Consider the following 26232-nt stretch of genomic DNA (forward strand, 5'->3'; position numbering starts at 1 on the left):
CAGTTGGAATAGATGAGCTCTAGAGCCCTCTCTTCAAAAACATGTCAGGTAAATTCTTCATTAAATTCCAATCATTTGTAATAGGCTTTATACATGCTAAAACCCTGGTACTGAGACCCAATAGTACCTTGCACACCAGAAGTCTGTGAGTTACAAGGTTTTTCATCTCCTGTAGCACCAGAAATTTATAAGCTCTACTGTAGTTCCTGTCCCAATATAAGATACCATGTGTTACCAGTGTTATTCCTGGCTTGAAAGAATGGTCCATGCTTCAGGAAAAAAAGCCAAAGAAATCTACATCTCCAAGCACAGTAACATTCCCACTTCCCACCCTCTGGTTTAATAGCTGAGATGAAACCTCTTTACCTTCCAGGGGCATCTCCCTTTTCATCAAACCAAACTTCTTCTCCAGAAACACCAATGAATGAGGATTTGAGGAGGAACTCCAGGAGCTTGCTGCCGTCAATTGGCTTCATAGCATCACACAGTCCAACGTGTCCGGGGCAAAGGGAATGATGCATGTTCTGCAGCCCATAAGCCATAGCATATATTGCATTGATGACAAATCCCATTTTACTGTCCTGCACATAATTTTCTTCTAAGCTCTCATTGCCTACAATGGTAAGAAAAAAAGGGTTGTTATAAAGAAAGATCAAATTACATGAAGATATGAAATAACAACGATATATAAAAAGGATTTCCTTCTTTCTCTTACAAAGCTTTAGAGGCATAAACAAGGTGCCAGTCGAGGATTTTTAAATAAACAAACAAACAAATAAATAAAATACATAAATACATAAATAAATAAAACACATGCCCACCACCACCCCAGAGATCTTGAATTCATTAAAAGTGAAATGCTTCATGAGAAATCAACTATTTAATCAAGTTGTCAGCTTTTGATTATCTTTTGTAATTTTTTAAAATTTTTCCTTGTCATTCCACAATATTATTTATTTTAGGAAAGGTTAATCAAGAAGATAGATTTCCACTGAAATAATTTTTAAAGTGATTTCTTTGAAAAATTGACTTTTTTTTACATTTGAAGTTTTTATTTTTTAATCTCCTGTTTTTGAGGGTCAAGACAGCAATGTCCCTTTCAGTGTTAATAACTAAACAATGTAAATCAACATCACTTCTCCAGTTACCAGAAACAATCCTTTTAGTTAAAAGTGGTACTAGATATGCCAGTATGGGGTTGCAAAAAAAAGTCAGCCAAAGTTTGAAACACTAAGGTTTTGTGCAAATGCAGCAGGAGCAGACACTGAAGTCTCCTTCCTCTGATCAGAAACAACATGGCAGCAGTGGTTTTCTCCCCACATAGGTTTTCCCTCTGATCTGCAGCTGGGCCAGCACTGTCAGAAGGTGCTGTTTTTGGGCTGCACTTCACATCAGAGACCCTGCTGGGTCCTGGGCTGCTCCCTGCTTGCCTCCTGCCAGCTGAGCTGCTGCAGGGCACTGCCAGTGCTGACCCCAAGGGACTGCAGACCTGTGCTGCGGGGCCCAAGGCAGCTTGGAAGTAAGAAACCTTCCAGTTTTGCTTGTTTCCCCTTGAGTCATTCAATGACAATATGCTCCAGACTGCAAGTTGCTTTTATCTGCAGGCCTCCCACGTTACTCGATGTTTAACAGGCAGTGGCAATCCAGCCTCTGTTATTTTGTCTCAGGAACACCTTGTGTACACCAGGGAAGTAGGATGTGTGAGAGACTAGCTGTTAACTGGCACTTCTTGAATCCAGGCTGGAGAAGATGTTTGCCATTTTAATATGATGGAAGGAGGTAAAAATCTGCAAGTTCACCAAAACTTTCAAGTTGAAAAATAGTTCCTTACCCCAATGCAGCTATTATATGGCTTTCAAATCAAACTATGAAGACTGTCCTTACATTTATCATTGGAAAAGGCTCTGATTTGGTAGGTCTTTTCAGCTTGCTTGCCCTAAAACTCAGAAATTTCAGTTGAGAATTCATAGGACAGCAGAGAGTGCAAATGCAGGCATGTCTATCTTGCTTTCCCTGGGTTGCATTGCAGCTGGGCAAGAAAATTTTGCCTCAGTAACTATTTCACAGATGAGCTTAACATAGCAAACAGACATGATGGTGAATTTAAAAAGCTTTGTGAATATAGCATAATCTGACTGAATGAGTTCATGTGCTCCTCACTACCATACATTCACCACCAGCATCACCAAGCAAGGAGCAGCTTGAAAGAAAGCAGAAAAAAATTCTTTCCAGAGGCAACGTATCTGTAACTTTCTTTGTGAGAAAAGGTTCACAGCTCCCATTCAAATCACATGAAACAAACACCACTCAGATTCATGCTGAGAAACACAGAAAAAATAAAAAATTCTTGTATGCAAGATGACAGAACATTCACCCAGGGAAGCAGAGAGCATGCCAGTGCTTGTGCACCCTCACTTATGTACAGCATGGCTTGACATTTGTATGCCTGTATATGCTAATATATAGTCTCAAAAAATTATCTGCCAGGGTGTTCTATCAGCTGATTAGTCCCATAGGACTAGCAGACAGTGAATTTATCAATGATTCTGCTTTCTTCTAGCTAGAAAATGAAATTGTTCTCAGTCCCTAAGTGAATGAGACACAGGAAGAACCTGGGCTTGGCACAGCATTCCTCTTGTGAAGCTTCTAAGCAGCGAGTTATGGAAGAGATCACAAAAATCAGATAGTGCACAGCACCCACTATATACCCTTTCCTACATGAAATTTTATCTCAGATCTTCCTCATTTTTTAAAATTAGTTTAAAAAATGAAGCATAAACATCAGTAATGCTGGCAGGAGATAATGATAGCATCCATGTGTTTCCTGAGGCAAGCCTTCATGTGGGTGATGGAGGTAGAAAATGAAATGTAAAAGGATTTGCCAATGTTTAAAAACAGGCCACTCCCTTAAGTGTGTATTGACTCAGTAAAACCTGCTTTGGATTATCATATTTCAATATGATATGCACACCTCCAAAGAGAATAATTAGTTGTTGATTGAAGAATTTCCTTTTGACTATTTTGGAATGAAAACCTAAATTAAGGTTGCAAGCATATAGTCTGACACTACAGAGGTGACTGCCTCAATGTCACCTATCTAAATAATTGTATTGTAGTGGAAAGCAACATGTAAATTGTCTGAATGAATTGTCTCCAGATCAGTAATATAAAAATCCTTATATGTAAATAAGATATTTTTCAGTAAATCCAGAATGAGAAGTCATGTTTTCCCTAAACTTAACTTCCCAGAGTCAAAATCCACTCTATTTCATTTTCATCATTATAAATTATTGATACATTTATGCATTTGAATTTGTAAAATTCACTTAGGACAATCAGTTAGAAATGTGTGGAGTTTTAAAACAAAAGAAATCATGTAATTGTGTTCAGCCAGAGATAAAACAGTGTTCAATTAAGTTTTCATAGGGCAAGTTTATATAAATGCAAAAGTATAACAATATTTGTCATTGGCCATCTCTATAAAGTTGTATTTTTCTTCAGTAAGTCTTTGAAATATAACAAAAAGCAAAGCAGAACCCTGAACAGTGAAACTTCTTTTTTTTTCTTTGTTTCTCAGCCCTTGGAAGAAAATATCATTGATCTACAGAGACTAATAGAAAAATATTTTGTTAGCTTTCTTACTTTTTTTTTTAATTTTAGAGACCTTAGCTTTCACTAAGCAAAGAAAAGCTGTAAGTCATAAGTCCTGTGAATATTGGATTAATTGAAGTCACTCAAATTAGACCATTAATTTTTGAATGACCTTGAAGAATTCAGGTGTCCTAAATATCATACTTAATTTTCTATTGGGCGTAATGCAAATCTTCCTTTAATAATTTAAGTTTAACAGCTTCTCAGTACTCTTGGTCATTTTTTTTATCACAGCTTTGATTTTAGTCTCTGTGTCTGTCAGTAAATCTTAGAGGATGAGGGCACGTACACACATACACTACTAACCAGCAAGGAAAAGAAGAAAAAAACAGCAAACAAATCCCAACAAAAAAACCAAACACCACATCCTAGCTGCACACTGCTGAAAAATCTCCCAATAGTGCTGAAAGATACTGAAGGACAGGTAGAGAAGGAAGAGAAAAGAGTCCAAATTTTCATGAAAATCACTATTAATTTTTCCATTTACTGTAATGCATCTCACAGCTAAATAATCCCAGCTTCAGCTAAGTCCTTAGAAGGATGTGACTGTGAAGCAGCCATGAAATTAATTTAGTGCCTTTATTGTGAATTCAGTGTGGAGCTAACAGTGCTCTCGAGAACAGAGAGTGTATTTTGAAAATCCCACTTGAAAAACTGAAATAAAGAAAAAATGGGCTATTGGAATTATGGCAAGCCATGAGTTAACTATCATGTAAAAGTAAAGATAGGAGGTGTCTCTTCTCTTGATATTCAATATAAAACTCAGCACCAAATATTACTTGTTTGCAGTCCTCAGAAAGGTTAGGGCAGGAGGGAATTTGTGATGGAAATAAATGTAAAAACATTTTGGTTGGGGAATCTAGCCAGTTGGCAAATTTTGAGCAAACATAGACATTTGATAAAGAACACAGTCTGTTCATAGATGACTCTTGATTAGCTTAAAAAGCCAAAATCTGTTCAGCAAAATTGTTATAAAGGACAATATTTCATCTGGAATAGGCAGACAGTTTTATCATTTGCTATGGTCATCTGCTGAATATTTAGGGTGAAATAAAAAAATTACCAGCTGTCATAAAAACTGTCTTCATTTCTGGTGACAGAGGTATGAAGGTATTAAAAATTGTATAGACTGCTTTCTCAATTTCCAGTTGTCCTTTACAGGACTGCCATGCTTCATAGGAAGGCCAAATGAGATTTTTGCTTTGTTGTAAGTTACAGCATGGGTGATGGCTGCATTGAATATGAGTGCTAATTTATGCAAAAAATAAATAAATCTGGAAGGACAATTGGGGCAAAATTTTATCGGGAAAATGAAATGAAATGAAACAAAATGAAATGAAATGAGATGAAAAAAATCTGCCATACTTGGGTTGCATAACCCAAATATGGGTTATGCAAGTATAACAAGGAGTAAAGAGGGCTCCCCTCCAAAAATACTGGGTATGAACTGGTAGAGCAGCACTCAGGCTGCTAGCAAACATCCATATCCATTGGACAAATTGTGGAGGCAGGTTTCTTATTCTCCCCTTCAGTCCCAACAAACACTGCCTTTACCATGGGGTGGCCAAACACTGGAAGAGGCTTCCTACAGAGATGGCCAATGCTTCAAGCCTGTCAGCAGTTGGAGCCATTTGAACAAAGCCCTTAACGATCTGCTTTAACTCTGGTCAGGCTCCACAGAGTTGAAATTAAAAAGCTCCATTGAAATCAAAGAACCCCCAGTGGCTCTGAGAAAATTTGCTCATCTTCCTCTGTGCAGGTTTGTGTAGAGAGGTGCTAGGGTAATAGCATGTCCTTGGAAAGCACTGGATGTCACATATGTTGCAGTGTCTCATGCTAGAGAAGACCTGACAGACTTCAACCACAACAAATTTGTGTCATAGGATCTTGCAAGGAGCAGGGCAGAAGGTCAGCATTTTGACCTGACCAGTCATTTTAAATCTGGGACTCTAAAGGTAAGAATTAAAGATTATTCTAGAAACCAAATGGCATGTTAATGGTGATGAAAAAACTTAGTTAATGGTGATTTTTGTAAAATTTTAGGGTATTTGGCTACTTAGAAAAGTTGGAACAGTTTTAGTTAGATGCTTAAATATTTAATTATGGTTTTATCTTTGTACACATAGGAAAGAAAATGTGCTCCAGATTGTGCTCCAGTTGGGCTTTGGCCCCTCTAATTTTCTCCCTGTATAACCTAATGAAATCCTTGTAGTCTTGCTGAGTTGGTTTCCCCTTTACTCAAATGCCATAAACTCTCCTTTACTATCTTGAGTTCCAGCCAAAGGTATTTGTTCAGACAGGTCAGTCTCCTTCCCTGGCTTATCTTTCTGCACATGGGAACATTCAATAATGGCTAATCCTCTAACAACCATGCCAAACTATGATTGTATAAAATATTTTTTCATTTGTTTTAACTCATTTGCCATTATTGATTCAGATGTTTTAGAAACACTGCCAGCTCACTCCCTCTTATATTCTATTTGTAACATCTTTTTACATTATCTAACTTCAAAGATAACAACAAAATTATTTAACAAATTTCACTTCAAGGCACTGCAAAATGAGTAACAGAGGTTATAATTTCTCTAGATATGATAAGTACAATGATGGTGTGCTTAAAACCTGTGCATCTTTTGTTTTTTTCTCTTTGCATCGCCTTTTTGATAAAAAATACATTCTGTTCATTATTATTGTATGGCTGAATGAAATCTGCACATCTTCAGAATAAAAATGAACTTTTGTTCCTGCTACCGTACTCACTATGTCCAAAACCAAGTCACAGGCAACAAGTCATTTATTCTATATGAAAACATCCAAACACTTTTTCCAGCCCACAGTCAAATATGGAGTAAGAAGAATTCCTGAAGTTTTATTTCCTATGTAACCGCCTGCTTTCCAAGACAGTTCAAGCTGTAGCTCACTACCTATGAGGAAGAGGCCAGGATTTGGTGACTAGAACAAGCAATTGTGAATCAGGAGCACAGGTTCCACTTGTTGTGGGCTGTCTCAATGACTTTGCTGTCTCTATGTGCAAGATATAATGTGACCACCAATAATTTGTGGAAAAATTATCTTGGGGGAGCATATTTTCCCAGCCAAAATATGTTCAGAAAAAAACAAGGCTTTGCTTTGTTCTCAATTAAAAAGAACTTTTGCAATTTTCATGAGAGAGAATTGATAGGCTGAAAAATTTCACACAGACCATAATATGTGTTTCATTCAACCTACCACAAATGATCCCATCATGGTAAGTTATTGTTTTTTTATGGTTTCTGTTCCCAGAAAAACAGTTACTATTCTGTTTTCAGACAGAACAGGATATGTGCAATGGTTGCCACTTTACTTCTCACTTTGGTGTCTGTATTCTAGCAGCAGGGAAGCAAGTCCAAGAGGCAGCTAAATACAGTGAAAGAGAGGAGAGATCCCTTACAGGGATCCTATGCACAGAGGATAGAGCTATCAGAAAGGCAGGAGATGAAACAGGTAACTCAATTTCCTTTGTATGCGAACTATTTGTTTGTCTGGACAGAGCTCCTGTATTTGTAAGGTAAGGCTGAGGAAGGATGAGTATTTTTATATACATTAAGGAAAAGATCTTTCCTTAACGTCCCCCGGAGCATCATGTTGCCACTCTAAAGGAAGCAATGCATTTCTCTAGAGCTGCAAGTTCTTCCCCCTTTTGGCAAGAGAGGAAGCAGAGCTTTCACAGGAGAAGCTAAAAGGAAAGAATATCTTACAAAATGCAGGTTCTACACCAGATTTTGAAACATGCTGATAAACATTTGACATCTTACAGTACTCATGAAGCAGTAAATGAAGTGCACGGGGTTTCAGACTTTGTTTTCAGAATGTCATTAAATCGGAAAGGTTTTGCTTCTATTCTTCAAATGGTTTTTATTTCCCCAAGCAAAGAGATTAAATTCATGCAATTACATTTGATGTATTTTTCCCTGAAAAGCTAGGATACAATTACAGTTACCAGTTGAGACACCCTGCTATTTTCTTTCTGAGCATGGTAAAATCTATGAGACTCTTAGATACTACTGCTTTGTTACATCTGGTGAATGTTGCTTTTTAATTGGGATTACTGTATTTCTATTCTTCTATATAAAACTAGAGAGAAGAGAATAGAAACACCCATTTGAAAGCTGGGTATTCAGCAAAAGCTCCTCAAAAATTTGCACTAGAATTCTCTAAGGCATTAACAAGATGGTAACTGCAGCAGTATTTGTATGGAGGGTTTTTCTTTTTATCATTAGCAAAGTTATTCAAATCACTGATGAAATGTCTTCTCTTGAAATAAAGTTGATATTGAATTTAAAAGGATTTGGGGATTTTAGATTTATTTTTACCAGCATATCTTTTACAGATGTCAACTCCATGGCTAAAAGAAACCAGAATGTGAATTCAGCCATCAAGGTGCAGGTTCTCCCTCATTTCAGATATCTAACACCTAAACCTTTGAAGATTAGTACCCGTTTTATATATAGTATACACCACCAGTGTCTTCAATTTCCTTGCTGCTTTTGTGAGTATGCCACGTTATTCCCCAGTGTTCTAGAAGTTCCTTTTGTCTCTTCCTGTGTGTCAGAAGAAGTGGGGAAAGAATTAAATTTACTTTCTTGGTTCTCCATATCATGTTATGTAAGCACATTAGGGCTTTAAGAGCTTTGTGTCAAAGACTCTGGAACAAGTCTGGCATACACAAATACAACAGTGCCACAGTGAAGCTGAAACATTGTGAGGAGAAATGACTGTACTAGTCGCTGACTCACTCATTAGTCAGATGTAGAGCAAGTGTCAGAGTCTCTAAGCACAGGGCAGGAGAAAGGGGACCCAGCAGTGCTGCCAGCCCTATGCCAAGTCTGAATTCACCACATGACTTGGGAGAAAACAGAAGGAAACTGATCTAACTCCTCCTTCATCTCCCAGTCTACAGACTTTGCTAAACAGATACAAGAGTCTGAAGTTTGCTCCCCCCTCTGCTCCTTCTGCCTCTTTGCATGGGCATTCAGACTCTCACACAACTATATGACTCCAGGAGCAGCAGCAAGTGACAATGCACATAGCTCATGCTTATACTGAGGAAAATGATGAAGATGTGTTGTAGTGTGCCTTTGTCCAGGAGAGTAGACAGTCTCCTTTCTGTGACCCAGAGAAGCCAAGCAGGGGATGAGAAGACTGTCACCTTCCTAGGGCTGTCCTGCCTGCAAAATCAAGTGAATGTGAGGCCTGGGCATGCCTGATGCCACAGGACAATGCAGGGATGAGCAGACAGGCCATGTCTGAGTGAGATATTACGTATTCACCAGCAATTACAGCTGATGTGCAATGCTGCTGCCCCTGTCTGCCTTCAGGAGAGGCTGGAGGAAGACTGGAGGCCTTTGCAGTAATTGCCAGTATGGCTTTGTCACAACTGCATCAGTGGAGTGGGAAGCTGTGTTGGAGAAAAATATTCCTCTTCCCCTTCTCCATGAATCTGCATTTCCTACTCTGTCTCTTGTGTTGTTTAGCAGTGAAAGAAAGGACTTGAAGGCAAATATAATGCACCACCTGAGGGCTATGCTAACAGCACATCTGTCTGCATGCCAGGAGCCCCAGGAGAGTGCTGTCTCTTCCTTCATTAGGCTGCCCCTGGCAAGGTGTAGCTTTCCAACACCACGGGCTTTGCAATCTACACAGATTGTTCCCGTGTGTTTATAACTCCTGTCACTGAGAGCTGAAGAAACTGATCACAGAGTTGAAAAGTTGCAAGATGTAAGTCCACAAAAGCAAGAGGGAAAGGAGAAAGAAACTAGGTAACAAGCAGAGAAATTCCACAAGTTCATGTACAGGGGGACATGCTGTTAAGTGCAGGTCTGGAGAAACTGACTTAGAGCAGATGGCTTGACAGAAGCTCATCAGCCTAATAAAGCTTCTGTAAGGGATGACATGGCCTGAAGCCTCTGAGTTTCTTCCCATTAGGATAAAGTACCTCATAAGAAATTTTCTTACCAAAAAATATAGGATTTATCACCCTATGAGGATGATATGCTGAGATTCCTTCTTCTCTAAACAAGCCTGCAAGCTGGCATTTGAAACCCCTTCTGTATACATCCATTGCTATGGACTATTAAAGGTTTGGCAGGACATTTTTGCATTGCTTCCCCTTGTTCCTAGCTTTCAGTGGAATGATCTTGATGAAATAGCTCTGCAGCAAGGACTAGTTTTTAATGAAATAGAAATAGAAGGATCTACAAAGTATAGCTCAGTGCAACGTGAAAAAACTCAGCCCACTTCAAAGAATAATAAAAAAAAAGATTCATAGTTGTGATGTTTGTGTGTGCACTTCAATGAAATCAGCTTGAGAAGTACAATTCACAGAATGTTCAACAGTGAAGCAAGATAACAAAAACCTACCAAAAATGCTAAGTTTTGAAGTTATTGTTTGCCTCATTTTGGCTATTATCTTAATTCCTGTTGTTTGGAATTAATACACTGGGAAACAACAAAAGAAAATAATTGCCCCTATTTAAAAGAAATCACTTCCTGTATCTTATACTCCCAAGTAAGCAGCAGTACAAATGGTTTGAAAAGAAGCATGACTTTGTATTGATGTGCCATCATTTCCGTGGCTGCAGTCATGTGCCAAACCAGAAGTATACTTAAAATGCCATAATGAAATAAAGTTATGGACATTCATTTTTATGCACACTCTAATAAAAATGTTTGGAATCAACTCCATCATGAAGCAAGTACGCTGTAAAAATATTTCATCTAGTTGCAGATCATAAAAATAATCAATATTCAGCATTCTAGCTTATGGAAGTTCATCCCTGATTAAAATATTGTGATCACATGTTGGAAGGCTCATGGAACTGACCAGGAAATCACATGGAAATACAGTGGCTTATGATGGTCAAATACTCAAACATGATACTCAAGGCTTTAAACTGGAAATCAATAAAATATTGATTCTGAACTTGGGATTCCATCAAGTCAGAAGCAGTTTAGGCTTAAAAGAAATCTACACTAATTCAGATAGTTAGGACATAACATTAAATTACATATACATTCTAGAAAAAAAAAAAAAAAACAACATAGAAGAGAATGTGATGTGATTACAGCATCTTTTTTTTGAAACAGAGAGCAATTACTATGAGAGCTTGACAAATAATTATTATGATTGTTTTCCTCAAATGCTGGACTGTGTACAGTCTGCCTGTAAAATGACCACAATATGTTCTTTTACTTATTTGAAATTATTATTCACCTTCTGCAGAAACATATTATTTCTCAGTTCCTATTTTAATTGGAAATTAATATCTCATCCTATAATCAGGAATAAAATATGCCAGATGATCTTTTTCTTTGATTGAATGGTTTGTATATGTAATCAACAAAGATGCTGATTTCAAATTCTAATATAGCATTTGATATCCATCTTGTTATTTCATTAACTGGCTAAAATTTAATGCCAACAAAGGCATTTGAACAGTCAGGCTCAGCCTTTGCATTTAAAGGACATAGGCAGCAGCACAGTTACTTTAATGGAAGATTCGCAAGCAGTGGAATGGAATGGAATGGAATGGCATGGCATGGCATGGAATGGAATGGAATGGAATGGAATGGAATGGAATGGAATGGAATGGAATGGAATGGCTTTTGATCTGTCTCAGCCTGTTCAGAGGCTGTATTCTCATCTGGAGTCATGGGTTTTGTTGGGTGGTTGTTTTGGGGTGGTGGTATACTTATTATTTTCTCTTATTTTCTTCTGTCCCCTTTCTTGGGAATATGAAAGCAGATGATTTAATTTGTTGCTATTACTGTGTGTCACATAGCTACCTCTGTCAGTTAGAGCTCAACAATAAACTATCTCTGAGCCTCTCTCAAACTCTGCAGGGTCCCACAAATGTCCATGGCCTCAGGCCTCAGGCACCAAGGCCCCACAAGACCACAAGGTCCCACAAATGCCCAAGGCCTCAGGCACCAATTTAATCCTAATATTATTTAATCTAGTTATTATCACAGAGACCTTGGATCTGCCTTCATCTTTTGCTTTCTTCACAGCCTTCTCCCAGTGCCATGTGGATCCTGACCAAGATTCCCTAAGAACAGGATCCCACAGACACCATTTTCTACATGACCTGAACTCCTGGGGAGAAACAATTAAAAGAAAGAAATCCCAATCATGAGTCTTCCCCTCTCCCTTAGGTAGCTATATAACCTTGCTGCCTTACTCGCATGCTCAATTAAAGACATATTTAGAACTACTATTCTTAGCAGATCAGTTATTTGGAACAAGCCTAGCAGATAATAAGTTGCTGCTATTCTTACATGAGACAGGAATGAACACACTTAAAATCAAATTCATTTACAAATGTAAAAGAATGTGTACAGATTTTTATGCTATTTGGCTAGTTTTAATCAAGTTTTCACTCTTAATAAAAAGAAAAAAAAATTGAGTCAAATACTCTTGTAGATGTTCCATTGTAACACACTACAATAGAAAAATAGAAAGTTCAGGAAATAGGACTGATTATATTTCAGGTGTCATGCTTTTTATATGAAGCCTGAGACCTTATCTGAAAGAAGGAGATGGAACTCAGTAATTGTACTGCAGCTTTCAGAACATTATCCACCATGCAATACTTAATTTAAGAACCTGAATTCAGGCACCTAATTAATTGACTTGATTAATGCCTGAACTTCTCTAGCTGCTGTTGACTTTCATAGAAATTATGGGAGAACAGTACCCCTAAAAATCAGGCCAATTTTTCTAGGTCTCAGAACATGCACTTGAGGAGCCTAATTTTGAGCATCTTCATCAGAAAATGCTGGTTCAGAGCTGAAAATAAGCAACTTTCATATGAACCACAGAATGTATTACCCCCAAATGGGGCAAAGGAATTTACAAGAAAACTATTCTCAGTATATGTTAAATATATGGCACCAGTACAAAACCCAAAACAAAAGTCAGGGTCATTAGATTGGAAAGTGGAAAAATATGATGATTGTAATAAAATACACATATTCATCTCTGCCCTATGTGGCATGGAGACAGAAAATGGAACAAATCACAAAATCTATTCCCTCCATTGATATAGATTTGTAAATGTCTAAGTAGTGCCAGTTGTGGTCAGTGTATGGGCATGAGATTCTGAGGACTTCAAAAGTGTGAGTCAAAATCTCATGTTAATAGACCAAGTACTCCCCTTATGGTAGGACACAGACTAGCTGGCATAATTGATCTTTTCCTATCTTAAATTCCAGTGGTTCTGCATAAGTACAAAGAGTAGCCAGGAAAGATACCCTCTATTTACTGTGGATATCTTTAAATCACTATTGATTTTAGAAGGGCTTCAGAATTCATGTCTGTACTACCCATCAGCCAGTACTACTGGTTTTTTCTTTCTTTTAATGTTTTTTTATTATTATTCTTAGAGTACAAACCTTCTTCCTCAGTTCTGTTTTTAATGCTAAGGTGCTATTAAAACCACCAGCATTAGCTGTCAGAATACAAATGAACACAAACACCAATGTGCTTTACTTCCGCAGAAATATAGCTTACTCCAAATTTCTCCTTTGCCAAGTTTGCTGTTGCTTTTGGGTTTTGTTTTGTCTTTAATAGTCCATATCCTCACAAAGACAGCCTCTGTGTGAAGGGCTGGATCCTGGAGCCACATGAATATCCAATATGCAAGGACCAGGCTACACAGCAGTCCTGCAAACATGCAGATCCTTACAGAAAAGCCCCTGGCTTCCCAGGACCAAAGCCAGATGATGCAGCTGCTCTGGAGCTGCAAAGTGGTCTTGGCCACCCTAACCAGCTGGGCTATGTTATAAATTAGCAGAGTACACTCACAGTTTTTGGTGAAATTAAGCATCGTTTTGAAATGATTGTTAGGAGCATCCATGGGTTCCCTTTAAACCTTGCAAAATGTAATCATTTAATCACAAATACACAGATCACAAAGACCTACTTTATTTTCCCTTCACCCAGACACCTGCCCAGGGCTGTGTTCAGTAACACAGAAATGATCCTTCTTAAAGCTAAACTATGATTAGGAGTTTCTGAAAAATGTCTGCAGAAGGACAATGCATCAATGACTAGCAGCAAAGTAGAGCTAAGCAAATCAGAAGATAAAATAAGTGGCCCTAATCTGTAGTCACATGTCGAATTCAACAGAAAAACAGAAGCAGAATTCTTTCTGATTTGAAAGAATTTTAAAAGCATCCATTTTAGCCCGCCTCTTGTTTTCCTGGGTGTAGCCAAATGTGACACTGCAGAAAACACTCAGGTACTTGGGATCTCACAAGAAAACAGGCCCTGTAGTATGAATTTTTAGACAAAATAAGCCTAGAAAAAGCTGAAGATTAAGCTGGCCTCTGCAGAAAGTGAAGAGTTCACTGCCTAGCATGATATGTACAGTGCTACTGCTTCGAAGAAAACAGCTCTGCTTTCTCATTCCTACAGAGCTGAGCCTGAATCCAGAGCTAAATGGAAGCTTTGAACTTGTGGGTTCCTCCAAAGCTACTTTCTACTGTATGAATCTCAAAAATCTCAGCTGGAGGAAACATTTTGACATCATCTGGTCTAGTGCCTTGCTGTGCTACAGTGGATTTCTGGCTCAGCCAGCAATGCAGTGTCAAGGCAGTATCTTATCATTTTTCCCTAACTCTGTCCACACAAGCAGACTTCTGCACTTCCCCAGACATCCCAGGATGAATGGGAAAACAGAGATTTATTCTAGCAGCACTGCTTTTCAGACCACACACCTTCCATCAGATTATTCTCCCTGTGGATACCAACACAGCATATTCTGAATAGGAAATTCTGTGGTTTTCATGGTTTAGATTTTACCACTCAGGCTCATAATTTATTGTTCTTTATGCCACTACTTGCCCACAATCTTTTAAGAGGCACCCATTTATTTTAAGAACACTACTGACTATTTTTCAGAAAATATCCTTGTGTGCAAAGAGTATCTCTAATCTGCAGCTAGACAGGTGTGAGTATGTGGGACTGTGCCTACGTGTGTTAGCCTCCACTGCTTCTCCTTTGCACCTGTATTTATGGGGTAACGCGGCCAGTAATGACAACCTGTAAAATTGCAAGCTGAGTTTAAAACTTTCCACCTACAGGTAAATGAGAAAATGGAAGATATAATCTAATAAAAGACATGGAGGGCTGACAGAAAGCAGCTTGCTTTGTATTCAGATCAGTTACTTGTGCTATTTCATCTGACTGACTTCCTGGTTTGGTTAAAAGTTTATATCTCTGCTAATTGTTCTGATGCACAACCTGCACAAACAATTGATTTCTAGGAACAAGTCAATTTTTAATTGTGTGCTTTTGTCCTCACTGTGCTCCTGATAAAAGTTTAAATCATCTATGGCAATCTGAGCAGTCAGGAGTGGCCCTGTCTCTCTCTAGGCACAGGAGACCAAAGCCCTAAGGAGGCACAAGGGAGCATGATTCAGGTATCCTCTTCCTTAGTAGCACCATCAGTTTATCCATATAATGGAGAAGGCTCAGTGTTACACGCCCACATGAGGACTTTTTAATCCCAGAAATGCAAACTTTTACTGTTAAAATTCAGAATGGAAAATGTAGGTCTAGATTCTGAAAACTTTTGTCATATGCTGCTGTAATATGCATGGTTCTGTAAACTGTCTTCTATGCTGTTTACAAAGGCACATGTATATTGTGCCTCTCCTTTATTTCACGATGATGTCATTTTTTTGTTATGGGTCCCAAAAGAAGAAAGATATTTATTTTTATTGGATACTTGTAGACAGCCTGGTTTAAAAGTGTTTTTGGAAATAGAAAATGTAAGAAAAATATAACTGCTTTTTTTTCCAAACATGGACACAAAAATGGAGAACCAAATGAACAAAAACCTGGCCGTTATCTCTTTTCTGACTAATTCACATGATTTATCACAGTAAGCACATTATTAATCCTCCTCATCTTTAATCCTTAAAAGCTGCCTGTAACATTGGGAAACAAAATGAAACTACAACTCTCCTGTCTTATCTGTTGTAAAAAAGACTTGACTAAGAAAAGTAGCAACTAGAATATTTTCAGACAAGTTGTCCCCAGTAGGCTTTGTTCTAGGTGCCAATGAAATTGCTATCAGTTTTGATCACTCCTGGGATCACTAGGATGTTCTGCCTCATACTGAGGAAAAAAGAGTGTGATACACAACCTAAATATGTAATGAGAATGCAAAGCAGAGGTGAGCATGGACAAGTCACAGGATACTTGATGTAAAATATATTTTGAAGAAATTATGGCATGTCAATAACTTGATTCCTTCTTCAAGAGCTTAAAAATATGTCTCCTATACACAACAAAGTTGATTTACCAGCAGTGGCTGACTTGGAAGAGTGTACACCAGGCTGTTATCTTATAATTACTTTTTCTGAATTATTGTAGTGGCAGTAATTCCTACTGTAGGTGCTTCTGCTGATGAAGAATCTCATGGGAGAGGTGCTCCGTGGGGGAGCCCAGCAGATGTTGAGATAAAAAGAATGTTCTTAGAGAAACACCTGCACACTTGTCTGACACAGCAGGATGAGCCCTAATATAGTCTGCTGGATCTAATTTGTTCATCTCTGGAAACAACTCAGATCAGCTCTCACTGGAAATGCATTCTCTCCTTCAGAAAAGTGTAGAAAAATCAAGTAGACATCTGGAGTGCATTGTCCACTGAGATGAGAAAAGGAGAACCTCATGTCATCTCATATAGATTTATTAAAAGTAGGGTGGGTCTTGAGAAAAAAGTTCTTGATTAAGAGAAGCTCTGAACTCCATTACTGGTGGCCTGGATATAATCCAGATACATTGGCCAAGTACAACTGTGTCTCAGGATGGGAATAGGCAGCCATCAGTCTTCTGTCTCCCCATCTGGTGCAATAAATGCAATCAAGGAGAACATCTCAAACAAAACAGAAAAACAAACATCATGACATGAGTAGGGGTCCTGTAGATCTTCTAAAAAATGTGTTATTATCCTTGTCCTTTTTCAGCCAAAATCATTGGGAGGGGCTGTAGCCAAGACTGTAATGTTATTTGATACCATCTTACATCATTGCCAAGGTGAGGGGAAGCAACTTTCTCTTCTGTTCCCCTCCCATGGGAGAAAAGGTGGTGTGGTGGGGAAGAGTTGGTTGGTATTTGTTGCAGTTTTTCATGTAAATCATCTCTTTGTTCCTTTGTCTTATACCTTCCATTGCTATCATTGTACTGCTGTTGTTCGCTTTCTTATTTCATTTTTGTTTCCAGTAAATTTTTTCTTATCTTGAACCATGACTTTCACCTTTTGTCCTCTAATTCTCAACTCCATTCCTGGACCAAGAAGGGGAAGGGGTGAATAAGTGAGTGGCATCTGGTTTGGGAGAGTCTTGGTGGGGGCACTGAACTGGGGAGTACCATTTTTAAACCACAGATATCCTATGTCAGGAAAAAACCCAAAACTTTTCACTAAAATTATAAGAACTGTGAGTATGGATAGGATAAAACTAGTTACTTTTTAATGAGTAGGTGATAATGGTGGCAAACACTTAGGGATGCTTTTCAGAGAAATCTTAACTAGAGGCTAACAACCCCACCTGACTTCAGAACCAATTGTTGAAATGATTGGATAATATTCCACTATATAAATATTAGATATTTATATAAATATAAATATAGATATAAATACACTATTTGAGCTGGTATGTCCATGTAACACTGCACTGCTTTTTGTATTGCTGTGTGGGTCACTAATACCTAAACCACCTCTGCCCTGTGTTCCACATCTCTTTCAGATTATGGCCATACCAAATGTAGCCCAAGGTCTTTACAGTCACAAAATAATCTATATTCACTGACATTTACATCTCAAGAAGTATGACTCGGTTTTATTCGTACCAAAGCATAAATTCCTCTTCTAGAATATTTAGCCTTCTTCCCAAGCTTCTTCTGCTATCATTATGTTCTGCGCATGATTTAATATGTTATGACAATTTGTGGTGGTCTTTCAGAACTGGCCAGGTGTGGTGAAAGTTTATGTCTGCTGCAGAGAGGAGATGGGAAAAGATACACCTTCTTAGGTCCAATTTTGACACAAGAATAAGGTGGACATAAAGATTTGTGGCAGGAGTGATGGCAAGCAGCATCCTGTAAGCAGGATGGTAACAACAGCCAACCAGTGACTGAGGCATGTGATTATCTAACCACTACCACCATCCTTAACTTGGCACTCATCAGGCTGCACCTAGAACCCTGCATGTGGTTTGTGAATCCCTAGTACAGAAAGACACTGTTAACCTGGAGTACCTGCAGCAGAGAGCCATCAGGATGACCTGGAGCTGCAATCCTTGCCTTTGAGGGCAGGCTGAAGGGTCTGGGCTTGTTCAGCCTGAAGAAGAGATGGCTGCAGGGGAACCTTACAACAGCACCTCATACACATGGAGTGGTTGTGAAGAAGAGAGGGGCAGGTTTTTCATATTGAGGCCTGGTGGAAGAATAAGAGATGATAGGCATATCTTGAAACGAGAGAGGTTTAGACTCTTTCTTTAGATATGAGGCCAAACTTTTTCACAGTCAAGTAGTGGAACAGGTTGCCCAGACACACTGCCAACTGGAGGTTTTCAAGGCCTGATCAACCTGGTCTGTACTGATGACTTACCATGCTTTTACAGGGAGTCGGACTACAGTCTTCCTGAACTACCTTCTACACTGAGTGATCCTATGATCCTTGTGACTCTGGATGCACTCAGACTGATTGCTTGCAGTTCTCTTGGGCCAAGACAGGAATTAGCAGATAAAGAAATCCTTATGGCATGACCAAAGTATGAGTAAGCATCCTGAAGGGAACTTGGACTATGACTTCCTTTGGAACAAAAAATATCTACAATTCTTGTTCTTATCTGCAACAAATACATTCACTGACAAATAACCCTTCATCACAAAGATCAATTGAATCGATGAATGAATCATGAATTGCCCACTTTGTTCCACTTTGCTCTATTGAAAAATGTTTGTGCTGATTGCCTGCCAATGTATTTTGTTGTCCCGGCAGATGAACTGCTGTGAGCATAATCTGTTATTTGCATCAGTTCCATTACCAATTTCATAACTGTCTCTTGTGGTGCAGAGGAGGACTCAGCCCACCTGGTTTACATAAACTCCAGCCACTGTATTATCTGCCAGGAGGAGGATAAGGCATTTTGTAAAAGAGCTTTCAGACATCCCTACAAGTGTTTGCACTGCACTGAGTTTTATATCATTTCTGTGTGAGTATGACTTGTATTTAATTTTGACCTATGTGGGCTCACCACATGCAACAGAGAAAGATTAGCCAGTGTATTTTTGTATGGAAAGAAAACCCCCACCTTCGTTTGGGCTATCAGATCTGGGAAAACATCCTACAAGTCTGTTGGAAAAATATCTGAACTCTGTTGACTGGCATACACAGTCTATCATCTGTGTACAATCTACAAAATGCAGAAAAGGCTGTTTTCTAATGAACTGAGATAAGTAGGGACTGTTCTTTGGGGCAGTGCTTAAGGCTGTGTGCTAAGGGAACTTTCTGTCAGGTCCATCCTGAGTCAGATACTGTCTTAGTACCTCAAATTCAGAAACAGCCTTTTTTATTACAGTTAAAACACTCTGTTCTGTTCTGACTTCTTATCTGAAGGGCATGAAGAATGGTGTGAATTTCTGAATTCTGCTGTGTGTCAGGGGTCCATGCAGAGTTGTAAGATGTTACCTACAGAGTGTAGCACCTACATGGGATACATTACAAGTACCTTAGGGGCACAGACAATTTAAGAACAACTTTGTACTGGAAGTAGTTATGGCCTGCTAGATATCCAGAAAACTCTAGGAGAATATCCACATACAAATGTGTGTTTTCTGCTGTGGTACATTGACTTCAGCTGGCTAGCAGGTGCCCACCAAGAATTTTCTCACTCCTCCTCCTCAGCAGGACAGGGTAGAAAAATACATTAAATAAAAATTAAATTTCTCTCATCCTTTATTGCTGACCATAACATCATATGGTGTGGAAATTTCAGTCAGTTTGGGTCAACTGGTTTTTCCCCCTCCTGCTGTCTTGCTCACTCCCAGCCTACCAGACTCTAAGGGTGGGGGTGTGGGGTGGGAGAGAGCTTCAATGCTGTGTGAACGCTGCTCAGCAGTGTCCTAAAAAACTGTGTGCTACCAACACTCTTCTAGCTACCAATACAAAGTACAGCACTCTGAGGGCTGATGTGGGGAAAGTTAAGCCAACCTCAGCCAGATCCAATACATCTACATGTAATAAAATTTCTATACTTGAATCCTATTGAGGAAGAATATTTCCTATAGCAGCAGGAGAAAGAGGGAAGGAGAGAGGGATAGGGAAAGGCATTCTGTTACAAGAGGCACTTGGCTAAAATATTGCAAAGAATGAGTCAAAAAGAGCTCCCACTCATTTGGCTGCCACCCAAGTGGGAAAAGTAAGTTGTTTAATTTTTGCAAGAAGGGATGCTCTAAATGAGCAGTAACTGCAATAGTCTTGATGGATTTCTTCTCTTCCCAAGAATTTTTGCTACTATTACTTAGTTCTAGTAATCCAGATGAGCTATTGTGAAATTGTGGCAAACTGTTAGGCATCCTACAGCCTTCACGGAGTAGAGCACACTCGGACTTGCTTCTTTCCAATAGCGCTTAGAGCAGATATACTTTTTTTTCTTTTCCCCAAATATGCATGTGCACTCAGGGCTCAGTGCAATATGAGAATTTCTGAAGAACAACATCAGTCTTCTCAGAGACTGAATGAGGGAATTCCAGCAGTAATTCCTGTCATCAGAGAAGGGAGATTTCTAGGAACTAGCTTTCCCTTGCTTCATGGGGAGTATGCAATCCTGAGCTAATGCTGACTCAACAGTAATAGGGTGTGAGAAATTGCAGATGCAGCAGCTGTAATTGCTCGAGAAGTCCTTGCCTATCCATGAATGATAAAAATTGAACCTCACATGCCAGTGGCAATTTTCAATAAATTACTCAGTAAACTGATTAGATTGTATGCGAGTAAATTATAATGGGCAGGCAGTAACTGAAAAATCTCAACAGATACAAACTTTGCTATTAATCTCTTTTTCAAAACATAGGTTGAAATATTGTGAATATATTTTAATAAGGTATTCAAAGAACAACACTGTCTTTTCTATTTTTTTTCTTGCTTCTGTCTGCTCCTAGGAAACCCCTTGCTGTGTAAATACAATTACACTATGCTTGCCTATCACAAGAACTTTTGCACATAGTTCTTTTTCTCATGATATAGTTTCCTGAGATGTTAGCTCTCTAGACATGGAAAACAAACTTGAGCAGTATTGCCTTTGATAATTGCTGTCTGTGTTAAAGTATGGGTGTGTTTTGTTCTGAGTAAGGACTAACAGAGCACTTCTGTAATACAAAAGAGGTCATGACCCAGAGATAGTCAGAACACCTGTTAATAATGTGCATGGACTCCTGGGACCACAGGGGACTTAACTTTTTCCATGATGCATGGCCTTACATTCCTTTTCATAGGAATATTGAGGTTGGAGAAAAAGCTCTTAGATATACTGGAGATAAGGTGCTTGATACCAGTACTGGTTACTGATTGTTTTCCTAGAGTGATATAGGAGTGGCAGCAGTACTTAAATTTCTAGTACCACAAAAATTCACATCATCTATTGGCACTTTTAATGGGTTTCAAATAATAGTGCTTATTGTTTATTGAGCATCATGGATTTTCTCCTTCAAATTTGTGTACATAGATACTTTGTGAAGCAGGAAAGAGGCAAGAGACTCTTTTTTTTTAACAGAGAGTTTGTGAAAAGTCCTGCCTCCAAATCTGTGAGAGATGAAGAAGGCGGTTTCTTGGCACTGTCATACTAGACCTCCTTGGAGAGAGTGTCTCCACCAAACAGCTTTTAAGCTGCTAGTATTTAAAGTGACATTCTTAACCTTCCAGAAATGTCAGATAAAGATATGTTCACAGAAAGCTTTGGTGGTGCCAGACAGTCAGCAGTCAGATCTGTGTAGTTAAGTAAAAATAAGTATTGTATTGCCCACAGATTTGCTGGGGACATGGAGATCTCTTGATTCTGTAGGTATGTCATTACTGGAAAAGATACATTGTGATGCTTCCCTTTGGTGACTTGAGACATTTACGGATTATTTTAGTTGTGTGTGATAAGCCTGAGGGTTGTCTGTGGTACACGACCAAATTTAAGAGCTGATTGCTTTTCAGCAAAGCCTAAGAAGTATCGCATATTTTGAGGTTTCATGCAAAAATTGACAGCTTTCTAGAGGAGGGAAAGATATCTGAATGCCTGACTTGACACTATTAACTGTCAGAGTCTACCAATGTAGATAAATGATTTTGTGTTTCACTAGTATTGTCAGAATTTAGTGGTCCCTGACACCTTGAGAACCCAGAACACTGGGCAGGCATGTGATGATACCTCTTCAGAACTCCTCCAATGTCCAGAGACTTCAAACCTGGGATATCCTGAAAAGTTTGGAGTAAGACATTTTCTTAATAAAATTGCCTCCACTACTTTTCTTCCATGATATTCTTTTCTTTTTTTTTTGGCTTAAGTACAATTTTAAGGTCTACAGCAATCACTGTCTGAAAGCTCACCTATGCATTCTGTGCAGAAATACCCCACGCTCATAATTTTGAAGTCACCATGTGGGGAGTTCCTTTGCTTTTGATCCACCAGATAAAAGGTGACTTTTATCACCTTTTAGTGATATCAAGTTTTTAGTTTCATAACCAGAGGCTGGATAACAAACTACCCATGTTTGTAACAGCTGCTGAGATGTCTTGAAATGGAACCTTTGTTCATCAGCATGAAATTTATTTGTGTAAATGGAATGAACAAAACCATGCAATTTTAAATTTCTTTTCTTACAAAAGAAGTCTGTGCATTTGCACTGTGCATAAATCACTCAACTCTCCTTAGCAATTTTTGCCCCTGTTGGCCTATATCAACTTCTTTGTCTGAGTTGAAGCATTTCTAAAGCAGACTAAATATTTACACAAAAAAAAAAAATCAACATTTTGTAAAGTCTAAAGTTAGTAACTCATTGAGGAAAAATTATCACTATAAACTCAATATGGATTTAGCCTGTCTGGCCTGCTATTAGTCCCTCAGCACCCAGACAGGCCAGCCTGGCTGCCAGTCAGCACATCAGGCCTGTTTAAAGTCAGTTGGTGACGTGCCTCAATGGTGAATAGAACAGGGGAGAAACAAAAGGTACTGTGGAAGTCCTTATTAGGAAGTATTTCTGATGGAAAAGGGAAGAACTAGAAATTATGGGAATGCAGCTCAGAGAGCATGAGACCAACTGAAATTTCTGCTGGGCGATACAGGAGGTCAAAATGTAAAGAATATGAAAGAAATGGATGAAAAGTAAGGCTTCATTAGTTTCCTTTCTAAGGAAATAACTTCCTTACCATCAAGTATATATTTTCGACTACAAATTAAATATTTGCAAACTACAAACAAAATATTTGCAAGAATGATTCAGGAAATATTTCATCAAAATGTAATTATGATCAAAATCATCAAAATCTCTCACTTAATTTACTAATAAATTTAATCTTACTGAAATATTTTAGCTCATTTTCTCAGATTCTGAATGGAAGAGAAAAATTATCTATGCAGAGGCACACTTCTCTTGCTATGAGGTAAGACTTACTTCCATGTGTAAAACATGTTTTTTATGTGAATGCTATATAGTAGAAACAAACTGTGTATGTTTTAATAGGTTAAAAAGAAAAAAAAAAGGTAAAGCAGATGACCGGATAAATTTAAAATTAATAAATTTTCTCTAAAATTGGTTTTCTGCTGTAATATTTTCTGTGAATTTCCTGCTTCCTCAGTTATCAGAAAAGCTGATTTTGAGGAAAGAAAGTATAAATTTGTTCATATTTTTGTTGAAATTTCATGTCTCTATTTTTTACAAGCCATATTACAGACTTGGGCACTCAGACTTAGCATAGCCTAAAACATAAAATGGTAGCAAGTCGCTCTATAACAGAGCAGAACTAAATTGAGAGAAGGCTGTGCAACAAGCACCAGATATACTCCCACCAGAGCTGGGATTATTATCTGTACAATTTGAGGTCACCATCTTTCTTTTCACAAATTAAACAAAAAAAAAAACCAAACCCCCAACAACAAACATTTAATGAAAAACCAACCAACCAACCAACCAAAAAAAACAACCTCAAAAAACCAAACAAAAAGCCAATAAAACAACAAGAAGAAAAACCCAAACCAAGATCCAAGGAAATTTTTTTTGCCAGAGCACAGATTCAAAAACCAGAAAAAAATATTTGAAATGTTTGACAAGTTACCAGTGCAATTCTTCTGGAAGTTGAGATTCTCTAGCGGGTGCCCTGGGATGCGGCACTGGAATCTGTGCTGCCAGAACTCAGGAAACCAGGGGTTGCGGGTGTTGGTGTCCAGCCGCAGCTTCAGGTAGTAGTCATCGAATGCCAGCACCTCAGGAGACTGCAGCTTGATAGTGATGCCTCCATTTGCTTCGGGTTCATAGCCTTCAATGACCTCATCTCTGTCTGCCCAGCCGTCACTGAAAAGAGGCAAAAAGCTGCTTATTACACAAAGACAGAAAGCTGGTTTTGGAAAAGCTACCAGCCAAAGGCAGGCCGGCACCCTTGGAAGGAAGTGATTAATGGGGAATCTAAAGATGAAAAATCCAGGCAGAGAAAGCAGAGTGATAGCGACTTGTAATGAACAGTCTGACTGATTTCGTGCAGAGTCCTCATTAACTCATCCAGAATAATGAGGTTTTATCCTTGTCCTTCTGGAAAGGTTATTTAGGCATAGCTTGTGCTGTGATATCCCTGTGACTGAAGAGATTCTGCCTAATTTCTGCTGTCCTGTAAGAGGTGGAAACTGAGAAAATTATTGTTGTTGAAAAGGAAAACAAGCTAGAATCCTGGATTTTTTCTTCAAAATAGACCTCAGCATGCATGGATCATACAGGTGGAAGAGCAATTCAAATCAAACATGACATGAGAATTGCATTCTGTTGGAAGAGAATGAAGTAAGACTACTTGACCAAAACAGAAAGAAAACCAAATGCTATCCTCCCACTGCATGGGATTTGTGATAAAATGCCTTTTTTTTTTCCCCCACATCCTTCTTCTTTTTGTTTTTTTTTTTTTTTAATATTTTCTTTTTTATTAAGAAAAATGGCTTTCTGCTTTACTTCCCTGTTTTTCATATATGAGATGCTTTTTAAAACCTGAAGATAAAGCTCTTTCTTGACAACATTATTTCATGGAAAGTCTATCTTAACAGGTTTGAATAAAGTCCATTGGACTTAGCATCTGAGCTTCAGTTTAGTTCTTTAGTTTTTTTCTCTCCTTCTTTAAGTGCCCATTGATTTAGTGTCATTCTGCAGTTCTTATTAGCATCCCCTAAGAACAGTGCTTTTACAGTCTAATTTAAGTGCAAATATAAGTCTGACATTGCTTAATCTTAAAATGCTGGGCATGTAATGAGAGAAATAGATTATTCTGGCACCTCAGATCCAGGTCTATTGCATTCAGAATCAAATCAGCTGCACTGCTTCTGTGAATAGCAGACAGATGAAGCACTTCCAGTAGTAAAGAGCTCAAGAGAAAAAATGCAATTCACCACTGAGAGAAGTCTCAGATTCACCCAAAAGAGAGTTGCATCCTGAATTCCAGACAGACTGAAAGAACGTCTTTGTTAGAAGCCTTTTACACACAGCCTTTAGAAGAGTGTTGTGGTGCAGACCATTACCAGTTGAGGGCATTTATGAGACACTCAGCACAGGTGTGCCTGGATCGCCACAAAAGAAAATATGGAAGATTTGAAGTAGCAAGCTCTGTCACAGTCCTGGTCAAACAGTTGTAAAGTGACTGTGTACTGGACATATGTGAGCTTTTGGTCCTCAGCCACCAGACTAAACAGCTGCATGGTTTAGTTGGCATTCACATTAACTGCTGCATTTCTGCTCTAAGCACCCAGAAAGGAAATGGCAATTTTCCATGAAAATACAGGAAAACCCATGTAGTAAATTCTTTCCACATCTGAAACACAACACATGCCTCTATTATGGAAGTTATTTGAGACATGCGGCATCTGGAAGTGCAGAGTAATCAATGCATTCCTTTCAACCTAGTCTCAGTATCTCAAAATCTATATTTTGAGATGGCACTCCGTGGCATCTTCGAGGCAGGATTTCTCCTCTGTTTCCCCCTTTGCCAAAGCCTTGCAGTAGAACCACCCAAAATTTCTGAGTTTACAAACTGCTGACAAATACCTTCATACAGCATGAGATACACGTGTGTGCCTGTTGCATTTCAAACACATTATAAAAGCAAAGAGCTGGGGGAGATGCAGGGTGTGGGTCACAGGTGGGAGACAGATTTTGGAAGTGTCCCAAAGGGACTCTCTCTGTCAAGCTGAACCTGTCAGAAGCTGCTGGTCACTTCTTCCCACAGCCTGAGGTGCAGGTTACTCAGTGTCTTGTACCAATACAGCCCAAGTGACACCCACCTGGCTCAGCCTTGG

The 26232-nt window shown here is 38.7% G+C and overlaps 1 protein-coding gene across 6 annotated transcripts in view; it reads right to left on the bottom strand.

Annotated features, from left to right (window-relative positions):
• GRM1 (glutamate metabotropic receptor 1) overlaps window positions 1-26232 on the bottom strand; it is a 187213-nt gene that overhangs the window by 48507 nt on the left and 112474 nt on the right. For all 6 annotated transcript variants that reach the window (XM_071433171.1, XM_071433179.1, XM_071433189.1 and 3 more), the window contains exons 4-5: window positions 24021-24256; window positions 367-613 (exon numbers count right to left, since the gene is read on the bottom strand). In XM_071433171.1, coding sequence (XP_071289272.1) covers window positions 367-613; window positions 24021-24256 — 483 coding nt within the window. The remainder of the gene's footprint in view (window positions 1-366; window positions 614-24020; window positions 24257-26232) is intronic.

This window comes from Agelaius tricolor, unplaced genomic scaffold, assembly GCF_023055355.1.
Source record: "Agelaius tricolor isolate 1412-34295 unplaced genomic scaffold, bAgeTri1.0.p SCAF_1, whole genome shotgun sequence".
Lineage (NCBI taxonomy): Eukaryota > Metazoa > Chordata > Aves > Passeriformes > Icteridae > Agelaius > Agelaius tricolor.